This window comes from Tachypleus tridentatus, chromosome 7 (assembly GCF_004210375.1).
Source record: "Tachypleus tridentatus isolate NWPU-2018 chromosome 7, ASM421037v1, whole genome shotgun sequence".
Taxonomy (NCBI): domain Eukaryota; kingdom Metazoa; phylum Arthropoda; class Merostomata; order Xiphosura; family Limulidae; genus Tachypleus; species Tachypleus tridentatus.
Window position 1 is genome coordinate 47,005,421 of NC_134831.1, and position 12,202 is coordinate 47,017,622.

A 12,202-nucleotide genomic window follows, 5' to 3' on the forward strand; every position below is an offset into this window, starting at 1 on the left:
AAGCACAACCCTATATGGGAGACTACTTATAATACTGGTTCAAACTTGATGCTCATCTATCTAGTTAGTTTGAGTGTGGCTTTTCTTTTTGATCAACATTGGTTCAGTACATTATTTGTGTAAAAGGGGTCCTTGTCCCCTCATAATTTCAAATGCAGAGTGGTCCCATCCACAGTCCTTGGTTAAGCACAGTTTGTTCCATTTTCTCTATACTTCTAGAAACAAGTAGAATTTACCTTGGCCATATGGTTGGGGTGTGAGGATGAGGGTTTATAAATCCAGACCAGTTGAGTTTTGTTTCCTGAGGTTGAATAAGACATAAAAGATCCAGATATTTTAAGTTTGGGATGTTGCCTTTCTGATTTCTTCAGGATGTCAAGAGGTTACCCACTTCAATGTTGCCTATCTTATTCTGATGTAATTCCGGTGGCTTGAAATGCATCACTTTATAACTACAGTTTAGGATCCATAGCCAAAACATCAAAAAGGATTCAAGGATTCACTTGTGGATAAGAATAATAAAATGCTAATATAAAATATATCATTCTTTTCTTTTATTAATTTCTTCTACTGATTTTGTGACTTCAAAGGTCAGTCTTCAGGAAATAGTTTTACCAAGAGCCTAAAACAAAAAACAAAGTGCTATGCTTCAGCTCCACATAATCTAAATTAAATATACTTTCTAAATTGGGAATTAAAGAAAAAAACTGGAGCAGTTGAGAAAAAAAAAATCAGCCCTATGCTAAGATAGGAAATATATTTCAAATAACACTTACTTTCACTCCCACTTCAGCTATTACTTGACTGTTAGGGTTTACTTTCTTTGCTTATTTAAGAATGTTAATTTCTATAACCACAATCAGTTTGGTAAACATTATAACTAAATCTTAAAGCACTGTGTAGCCACACTGAAGTTGGTAAACCTTATTATATGGGAGTATTTTGTGACTACAGGGAGGTTTATAAACTTGATAATGAGATGGCATGTTGTAGCTATGCTGAATCTAATAAACCTTACAATGGGATATTGTTGCATAATTGCATTCCTTGACAGAACTGATTTAATAGAACTATATTTTGGTGATACATTTAGAATTATTTTGCCATAGATTATGTGCATTTTACTATTTTAAATTTGGTATCCTGTTATACTTCTGTGTGAATTTAGAATTACTTTCAAAATACTTGTTGATCCATGTACTTTTAATTTTACTTGCCCTGTATAGGACTTAACAGTATACAAGTTACAAAGAAATTGTATCTTTTTGGAAAATTATGGTATATAACTGATACATAAAGCTGTTAGGGTTTCAACCCTTTGACATACAGTATATGATGATGCAACTTATAAAATTGGAGCTTCTTTATAACTCGGATATATTACAAGATATATTACAAAAAAAGGTTTGGATTTTCTTTAATAAATAATTCAAATTCTCTATGCCATTTATAAATAGTAAACTTTTTTTTTTCAAGCAGAAAGAAGGAATTTGGTATGCTGTCAATGCCTACATTTTGACTTGATAGTTAAGATAATCAAAGTGATGAATGTTGTAGCAGTTAAAAATCGTGGCTCTTTCACCCCAAAAGATCTCAACTCTTAATGCATGTTGTGGTTTTACAGCTGTCTTATATTTTACTGTGACTAGCAATGTACTGATCAGACTGAATACATTCATAGTTTTAATGTAAAAGAGTAATATTATGTGTATTAAGGTAAGCTCTGCTGAACTTGTCCAAGAAATCCACCAGCTGCTAATGGACCGAGAGGATACTTGCCATCGTACTTGTTTCTCTCTACAGCTAGATGGCATTACTCTAGACAATTTTGCAGAACTTAAGAACATAGAAGGGCTAAAGGAAGGGTCTGTCATAAAAGTAGTAGAAGGTAAGTTGCTAATTTCAGTGTTTGAGATTAAGAGTATCTTTTAGATGTCTAGATTGTTGCCAAAACATTATTTAGTGTTACTCAGGTTAATACTTAGCTATTTCTGTTTATGTATCGTTTTTCATATACCTTTATGAAATTGTATACAAGATGACACACTACCTATCCCAGAAGCATGTTTTGGATTTTAAGTGGTAAACATCCTGTTATAATAGCTGAAAATGCATATGTTATGCATACAAGTTAGACTTGTACTTATTCTGGGTGAAGCCAGATATGGAAATTGTTTGATTTTCTAAACAAAATTTTAGGTCTAGCAATATGCTTCTTTGAAATTCAACAGATTTCACCCAGTAATTTGCAAGCAGATACATGGAATGCATTGAATCTTGGAAGAAGATAATGAATCAATTGTAATAATGTATAGTCTTTAAATAATAAAAAAATCTGAATTTGAAGGAAAACCACATAGTTGTATTGTGCAATAAGTATTTGTTTCTGTTTCTTCCATTTTAATATAAACTATATTTAGTGATTTAAAATGCACATAAATAAGGTTATTCATCTGGCTAACTAGTATAAAGTTGTGTATCAGTACATAATTTAACAGTACATGTGAAGGTGAAACAGGTCACAGCAAATGTTATTAATGGTATTTTGTTGTGATGAGTGGTATGTAAGAGAACACCATGACTGTAAATGTCACAGTTGTCCTTGAAGAGTGTTGGATTCTCCAGTAGCTATTATGGAGTAGGAATGTTTTCACTTCTGGCAGTTATGTATTAAAAGACCTCGAATTTGAAATGTGAAGATCCAAAACCTCTTATTAGCTATTTCACTAAAAAAAATTTTTTTCACATAACTTTTAGATTTTGTAAAACAAGCATTTGGCAAATAATTTATTCATTTAATAAATATTTCTGCTTGCACCAAAAATACTGTTATTCTCAGTGAGGTTTTTAATATCCTTGTTATACATTGTGTTCTTTCATTTCATTTTTGTCTAGTGTTATTTTTCCTTAATCTAAGATGTTGCATATACAATGGATATTTTATTCATAATTTTGTGTGGGATTTAGTTGATTAATATATGGTTTGCTAATTTATAACATTTTGGTTTGAAGTTTGGAAAGAATTTTATAGGTATAGAAGAACATTTTATCTTGTCTTAATCATTAAGTCAATACTAAATAAATACAGTGGCTAATTGTTAATGGCATACAGTATATTATAATTCCCGTTTTAGTTGTATATTTAGGTTTATAATAATGTTTTATTGGTACTGCTAGAGCCTTATACGATGAGGGAGGCCCGTATCCATGTACGACATGTTCGGGATCTCCTGAAGTCTTTGGATCCTGCTGATGCCTACAATGGGGTTGACTGTAGCTCTTTGTCTTTTCTAAATGTGGTTACTCAGGGTGATATTTTAGGTGAGCCAACATTGTATGTTTTGCAAGGAGATTTTTTTAGTCTATTTTACAAGGTCTTATTTATACAATTAAAATAGCTCTTTACTTTGACCTAATTGGCCAGTTATTGAAACATTAAATCTTGTGTTCTTGGAATATTTTTTGAAGTTTGGTTTTGTTTACTTTCATACTGTTATACATTGAGCATTTAATGATGCATAATGAGCACTAAGAATATTATCTCTACCCAAACAGTCAACAGTGAGTCTGAGATGCATTTAAAAAAAGATCCTGATAGTTTGAAGTATATTCTGTTCTTATAATCATAATAAGTTAGTATTTTATCTTGCACACATGCACAATTGTACTCTTATTCTTTTACATTCACTGTAATGGTGTTCTTGTATCTTACCACAGTCATTACAATACTGTGGTGTTTGTATTCTATATATCCATTACCATGGTGTATTTATATCATACAATATTTGCTACTATGGTGTACTAATATTCTATTTTATAACATTACTGATGTGTTTATTTTCTTGCAAGTTTGCTACTGTTGTACTTGTATCCTGTGACATTACCTTAGTGTTTTGTATCCTACCATATTAATTACCTTTAGCACCCAAAGCTGGATGGAGGTTGGTTTTACCTTGTACATGTTTGTGAGCAAGATTTCTCAAAAAATGGCTGAATGAATTTGGGTGAAAATTAGTATGTATTTGTACTATGACCTAACTTAGAAGTGATCAGTTTTTGGAGGGACAAGATCAAAACAGGATCATGAAAATATAGACAAAATCCCTATCTGTTAACATTGGGACTGCTTTTTTACACTATTTTTGCTTTTTAACTGAGTCATAAAGGATTCGATTTTGATGTAACATGGTTAAATTATGTAGTTTTGCCAAAAGTGGTCTGTGTTCATTGACAAGAACAGACTTGTGGACACACATTTGTATTTTTTGAAAGCTGAATCTGATTGATGCTGCAAGTTAGATGTACATGTTCTACTGAGTGCCCTTGTAGTTACCATGTTGTGTACGTATCTTACAACATTTATTGCTAATGTGCAGTAATACCTTTATCCCATTTAATACTATGGTTTTCTTGTGTTTTATTAAATTTAGTACTGTGATGTACATGCTTCTCACAATATTTGTTATGATATACTTGTCTGAGTTTCTCCAATTCAATGATAATCTTGTTTCTTACAATGCTAATTATCATAAATGTAGTAATCATTACCATTAAATACAAAAGTACAAAACTATACAACTTAAGTACTTTAAAAAAGTGAACCTATCAAAAGGGCTCAATTATAATGTTTTATATTTTTATTTTTAATCAGGCTGTTGTAACTTGAATGTTTTCCTAATATCATGGTGTTCGTGTATCTTATGCCCAACAGTGTGATGTACTTGTTTCTTACAATTTTTGTTGCCGTAATGACTTGGGTCTTTTATCCTGTAGTATGATGCACTCACTACTTGCATCTTATGACATTCAGTAACAACAAGACTAGATTTTTGTGTATAAATAATACTGTAATTTTGCAACAATATTTGTTTTCTTCGTAAAGACAACACATCTACAATGGAATTACTGTTTTGTATATGTGATACTGTACTATTATAGTAGGTTTATTTGTTCCCATGAAGATATAGCATATTGAAATTAGATTTTTCTGTTTATGTAATGTTGTACTGTTGTAGCATGTTAAATTTGTCTAAAAGCAGATGAAATTATAATGTTCAGAAGAATACTTATTGATCTTTAATTTTTACAGAGAAAAAGAAGAGTAGACCCGATTCTGTTGATTGTACTCCACCTGATTATATTATGCCAGGAAGTAAAGAACGCCCTCTGGTACCTCATCAACCACAAGCCAAAGAACAAAAAGTAATAAAGAAAAGTTATCAAATAAATTAAAATAGTTGTAGTAACAGTTTTCTTCATGTGTAATGCATTAAGTTAGTTTTTACTTTATTTACCAATATATCAAACTTTTTTATTAATTTTTATGTAAAATCTATAAGTCTTATAAGTAGGAGGAAAAGTAAACATTTATTATTGTTATAACTGTTTGGAACATTAGATCAGTAACTTGCATGTAACTGAAACTATATATTACTGAAGAAATAAAATGTGCAACTTATTTTAAATTTGTGTAAATGTCAAAGGGTCCTCAGGCTCTGAAAGTTTTGACAACAAGTGGATGGAATCCTCCACCAGGGATTCGGAAATTGCACGGTAAGAAGCCTTTCTTCAAAAGATGACAAAGAATATGGTAATACTATGATTTCCCTTCACTTGACTAGAAAAATATTGAGGAATTTGTTGTTTGTTTGTAATTGGTAATTTCATAGTATCTTAAAATTTTCCCCTTAAATTAATGATAATCTAATTAGAATGTCAGATAACAAAATATTGTGTAAAATGTATTTTTCAAAATGAAGTTAAAGATGTAAAGTAATACTGTTTAGCACACATACTCATTTATAGAATTTTTGCATCCCTTTCTTTGAAATAAGAAATTATTTGAAGAAAAACAACAAAATACATGGCAAGATTTGTATTTTTTTGTGCTGAAATAAATTAATAAAATCCCTAATTAGTAGCTTTTACTGAAAAAAAAATTACTCTTCTGAAAACTACTGATTTTGATCTCTCCCATAATGTAATAGTGGGATGATAATGGAACTTTTTTTTTTAATACTAGGGGACTTGCTGTATCTTTATGTAGTCACACTGGAGGATAAGCGAGTATATGTCACAGCATCAACTCGAGGATTTTATGTCAATCAGTAAGTTTTGTTTATGGTATAATAGTTATTGTGGTTGATTTGTAGCTGTTATTTTAGTTCTTTGGTATTGTTAATCTTAACACTAAGAGCTAATCAATACATTATATACAAAAAATTCCTCAAACATGGTTGGTGTTAAGGTTTTCAATACTGAACATGTTAGCAACCATTGATGATTTCTAACATTTAAATCAACCAGATAATCACAAGTGTTTTAGAAACAATGTTTCAGTTTTTCACATTTCAGTTGATGTTAGTTTGACAAATCAATGCTTCTATTTTGATTAGAACCTGTTTACAGTTTTAAACTTTCTTGAGGAAAACACTTGATAATAATTTAAAAAAAAAAGTCAAATTTAATAGTCTGTTTGTTAGTTGAGCTTTTATTTCATATTATAATGAAACTAAACTGTAATGTTTCTTTACCATCAGAACAACAGAAGAAGAATTCAATACCAAACCTGCTAACCCTAAACATGTGTATCATTCCTTGATAGACCTTTTAGGACAGGTAAAGCTTACAGCCATTCCCTTTAATAATCAGTTGTACAAAATATTTCTCAAAAGTTCAACAAATTTTCAAAAGTTTTTGTAGATATATCACAAGATTAAAGGAATAATTTGTATAGAATTACTAACAAAAAATGTGTGAAAATAATATAAAATCTTCATTTAATTTTATTTGTTTCAGAAGTTGTTTGAGGTTCATGGATAAAGAAATTTTATACAGAATTTTTTGTTAATACGTTGGCTCTGAGCAGGTTTAATGTTATGGCCATGAGTTTCTAGTTAAATCATAGCAGACTTATATTCATTGTTAATGAACTTAGTGAAGAGTAATTTAAAAAACTTAATATATAATGCTATTTTCTGCAATTCAATTAAATGTTTGAAATACAGTGTAAATGTGTGAATTATATTCCTTGAATATAACTAATTTGAGAATAAATGTGGCTTCAAGTGTGTTATAATTTGACTTTTTTAATTTTCATCTTTTAATTCAGATTAGTCCAGCATTTAAGAGAAATTTTGCAATAATTCAGAAAAAGCGAACACAGAGGCATCCATTTGAAAGAGTTGCCACACCATACCAACTTTATACGTGGATTGCACCTCAGATGGAACACACAGTGGATTCTATCCGTGCAGAAGATGGTAGTTTTTTTTTTATTTAGTTTAAGAATAATTAAATGTCCTTATCCAAAATTCTTCTTCTATTTGTAACATTCGTCTATGTCTGTCTTTAAAATTTTAATATTTTATCTAACCACCAAAATAGAATTTTGACAGGAAAAATATGGGAAATAGAAGAAATTTACAAGGAAATTAAAAGAAAGTATGGTTGTAGCAAGATTTATCACTCTTAATAATAATAATAATAATAATAATAAAAGTTTAGAGGTAATAAAACTAGGCATTTTTTCCATTAAAAGTGAACCAAAAATCAGTATTCTGACTCTTCGTTATTTGGGAATATTATAATTTGATAATTTTCAGTGAAAGTATTCAAGGAGCTCATTAGTAATGATTCTATCTATCATTCTTTCTATTCTTGTTCAACCTAGTAGAATAAAATTAATACTATCCTGTTGATGCTTTAGTGGAATCAGAGTTGATTTATTTATGTATATATTTTTTTTAGTTTACTGGCAGACATATTTGTCTTAAAGCAAGTACTTTCTTTAAGCCCTATAATAACTAAAATATATTTGCTTTGGAATTAAACCAGCTAGAAAGAGATATCTTTAATGTTGTTTCTTTTTTCCTAGTGACTTGGACTGATAATATATGGTTTATGTCCTCATTATCTTCCAAGGTTTTTCCTCTTTCTTAACCTTGCTCTTTACTTCAGTGTCTTTTCTCACCTTTTTGTTTCCCATTTCCTTTTCTCTTCTGATCTGGTCTATGTTTTTTACCCAGTCTGCTGTTGGCTGTGATCAGTGTGTTAAACATCTTTATATATATCACTCTTGTTTTATCCCTCATTTGTTTTACATGTTCAATCCATCTTGTTTTGTATCTTCCAATTGCTCTTCCATTTGACTTTGTGCTCTTTTGTACTTATTGGTATTTTGAGGGCTTTTACTCACTGTATTCATGGATTAGGACTTTCTTTTCTTGGACTGTTTGTCCCTGTTAAACCATTGTTGGGTTGTTTCTTCATCTCTTATCTCAACTAAGCTTTGGCATATCTGGTCAGGAGGATTTACACTTCTCATTCTCTTCTTGTGTGAAATGTTCTTTTTACATCTTTGTTTCTTTTCCCTTGTCCTGGGCTTTACACACTACTTTCTTTACTGAATCCTTTGGTGCCTCTTTAACCAGCTCAGCTTTGGTATGCTTGAAATTCAGAACCCCCCACCCACCCACACACACATACTCACACTTTTTTTTCACTCTTTCTTGCTTCACCTTCAAGCATCCATTCTACATTGAGGGATATCATTACTCCATCTTTCTACATTATACTTGCATGATATGTTTCCTGTCAGGATAGACCTTTCAGCTATGTGGTGACATTCTTCTTGTTACATTCTTTTAGCACTTCCTCTGTCTATCAAATTACTGTTTGTTGCCAGTAGTTCTTTCACCACTCATTTCAATCTGATCATCATATTGTGAACCACAATTATGCATTTGTTTTTACCTTTTTCAGCTTTTTCATCTAAATTGGGTTATGAAGAACACATACCAGGGCAGACAAGAGATTGGAATGAAGAATTGCAAACAACACGAGAACTACCAAAAAAGACTCTGCCTGAGCGATTGCTAAGAGAACGTGCAATTTTCAAAGTCCACAGTGATTTTGTTGCAGCAGCAACCAGGGGAGCAATGGCTGTAATTGATGGGAATATCATGGCTATTAATCCAGGAGAGGAGACGAAGTTAGTGTAATCTTTAAATACCAAAGTCTATTCTGAATGTAGATGTTTAAAATAAATGTTTTGTGTGTGAACTGTAAGCTTAGTAATTGAGCTCTTCGTTACTTCTAAAACATTTTGTCATTCAATTCAGTGTAACTTGTTTTAAAGGTTATTTTGTTTTATCCTCAATTCTTCTGTATCAAAATATTTTTAGAAAGTTAAAATCAAAATTTAATTGTTATCAATATATGAGAATAAACTTTGCATCAAAATCGAGTTAATAAACCAAACACCAATTTTATATTAGTTTTAAGAAATATTTTAAAAAATCCTCAGTCTTAGTATGAGAAGTACAGAAATCAACAAATTTATAATATAGATAATACTCAGGTAAATCATTTTTATTTATTTATGGAGCCAGAGACTAGAAAATTGGACCATTTTGCCATGTCCACATGCTATATTTTCTCTTGCAGATTGTCAGTTGTTCTTTCTGCTGCTTTATACTTTATTTTATGACCAATAGAAAACTAAAGTTTTATTCTGTTAAGTGATATATTATATTACATTGTTTTCTTCATGGAGAATTTTTATTTTGCATCCATTTCAAACTATTTCCATTGCAACATCCATAACTTAACTGCATTTTTAATGTCTCTTATCACATGGTTCAAAAGTCAGAAATTATGGTGGTTATAGAATATTGTTTGCTTTTTGTGTGCTACTATTCTATATTCTTAAGTGTGTTGTTTAATTAAATAAAAATTTGTATAGCAGTAGCATTAGACTAAAAATCAAAATACTAGTCTTAAGTTTCATTAACAGTTGGCAGCAAATAAAAGAAATCCAAGTAAGTGTAATATTTCTTGTTTTACATTTGTGTTCTTTATTATTATAAAAATGACTAAACTGAAAAATCAGAAATGTATTAAGTTACTTGTGGTTAGAGTAGGTAAGATAAAGAAATATAATGGTAAAAATTCTTCATAATTCAATGTGGTAACATGAGCTACATATTTGTTTAGTGATTTACAACTTGGGATTATTAGTCAGACATGGTTCAAAGAGCAATAATATAATAAAATTTAACTATAAACAAATGTATACTGTTGAGCTTTTAAGCTGTTTGGAAGAAACAACTGTAGTTTCCTGTTATAATTTGAAGTCATTTTAGAAAGAATGAAAATATTGAATTTGTTGCATATTTTTTTGTACTGTGGTTGAGGTAAGTAAAATTCATCAACCTCATATACAGTTAGGATAGAGAAAATAACAGACATTTCATTGACAAAAATGTTTAAGATTTATTCAAGAGGCTCTAAAGGCTATGTAAATGAAATTTGGGGATTTTTAGATGAAGAAAGTTATTTTTAACGTTAACCCTCTCTCCACAGACATATATTTCTGAGCATGGCATGAAGTTTTAGTGAGTACATTCAAAACTTACTGTCTTTTCATGGTATGCCAATAAATATAGCATTAAAACATATTTAATCCATATTATAATAGTATACAAGTTTTTAAGTTCTTATTTGTGAAATGGAATATTAATAAAAAAAATCCTCTTAGTGTGAAAATTGACATTTGCTCTCTAGACATCCCCTTTTCTGTAATTATTAACTACCCCTTGAAAAAGTACAAAATTTAATATGAATTATTATAATTTCACTCAGGCAAAGTGTAATTTTAATAACCTTAAATCTTATTTGGTTACAGACAAAGACCCTTCTTATCACTTCCACCAGTTGCATAATCTCTCTTGGAAATTCACTAGTTTTCTCTGATGTTCAATACTATAGCATTAATAACCAATAGAAAGCCAAGGTTTCCATTTATAAAATTATGTATTATATTCTGTTGCTTTTTATAAATTGAATTGTCAATTTCTTCAGTTGAAGTTTTATTCCCTTGTGAAACACATCAATGAGCTTAGACGAAGTTTTAACAGCTTTGGTCACATAGTTAGAAAGGCAGAAAAATTATAATAGTTATTGGACATTTATCTGCTTTTTCATATTATTATTCTGTGTTATTTAAAGAATTATTTAATTCCAAAAAAATTGTGTAGCACTAGCTTTAGTATTAAAAGAAAAGGGTTCTTGTCATTGACAGTCAACATAAAAGTATTTTCTTGTTTTCCATGTGTATTCCTTATTATTATAAAAAGTAACTAAAATGTAAATATTGAAAATTTGTTTATTAAAGTTACATTAGATGTAGTAATAACAAAATTTTTACGAATTAGTTTGTGCATAATGTAACTTGACAGCATAACATGAACTGCACATTTGCTAGGTTATTTACAACTTATAATGGAGTGAAAAGTAGTTTGACAGTGTTCAAAACATAATACAACAAAAAAGTATAAATAGGTGTATATTGTTAAGAGTTCAAAGCTATTTACGATAAATGTAGTTTTGTATTACACTTTTAAGTCATTTTAGAAAAGGAAAAAGAGTAATTTAAGTTTAGGGTAGAGAAAATAACAGATCAAATATAAATTTTTATTGAAAAAATATTGTATAAAATTTATTTGAAGGCTTTAGAGATTTATCAAAATAAAACTTGATTTGTTTGAGAAAGTATTTTTAACTGTAATGTAAAAATTGTTTATCACTCAGACATGTATATAGAAATATATGTATCTTCAAAGACAAATCTTTAATAATATTTCATTAGGAAATCTAATTTTGTACATACAGAAAACAATGTTTAATAAAAGTCTTGCAAATTTTGTAAAGATATCCAAAATGTATTAAGTTATGATGTAAACTAACAAATACAAAATGGTTACAAGATTGGTTAATTTGACCAGCTTCTCAGCAAGAGAGTTAACAGGAAAATCACTTTGCCATTGGAACAAGGAGAAACATGGAGAAACATTTAGTGAAAATACTTGATTAAAAATTCTAATTTTTTTTTTTATTTATAAGACACTTAAATTGTTATGAATGTTTGCAAACTTTTATGCAGTTATACAAAAATATATTAGAAATGATAGTATGGAAACCATAAAGCTTAATTTGGGATCATGAACTCTGCTTATTCAGCCAAACCTGTTGTGGGAGGATTAAAGAGAAGATGTGTGTGTGTATATTTTATTTTAAAATTAATGAATGTGACTTGTGTCTAACATTGATAAATGTTTTAATTCACTGTAGATATTGAGGGTGAAAAAAATCACTTAATTGAGAAACCAAAATTCCTAATGATGTTGCTTTTTATTATAAA

At 29.6% G+C, this 12,202-nt stretch overlaps 1 protein-coding gene across 6 annotated transcripts in view; it reads left to right on the forward strand.

Moving 5' to 3' along the window:
- LOC143255585 (clustered mitochondria protein homolog) overlaps positions 1-12,202 on the forward strand; it is a 100,403-nt gene that overhangs the window by 44,315 nt on the left and 43,886 nt on the right. For all 6 annotated transcript variants that reach the window (XM_076511462.1, XM_076511465.1, XM_076511464.1 and 3 more), the window contains exons 3-10: positions 1,717-1,888; positions 3,178-3,321; positions 5,090-5,202; positions 5,484-5,553; positions 6,023-6,107; positions 6,540-6,618; positions 7,112-7,262; positions 8,764-8,992. In XM_076511462.1, the coding sequence (XP_076367577.1) occupies positions 1,717-1,888; positions 3,178-3,321; positions 5,090-5,202; positions 5,484-5,553; positions 6,023-6,107; positions 6,540-6,618; positions 7,112-7,262; positions 8,764-8,992 (1,043 nt within the window). The remainder of the gene's footprint in view (positions 1-1,716; positions 1,889-3,177; positions 3,322-5,089; positions 5,203-5,483; positions 5,554-6,022; positions 6,108-6,539; positions 6,619-7,111; positions 7,263-8,763; positions 8,993-12,202) is intronic.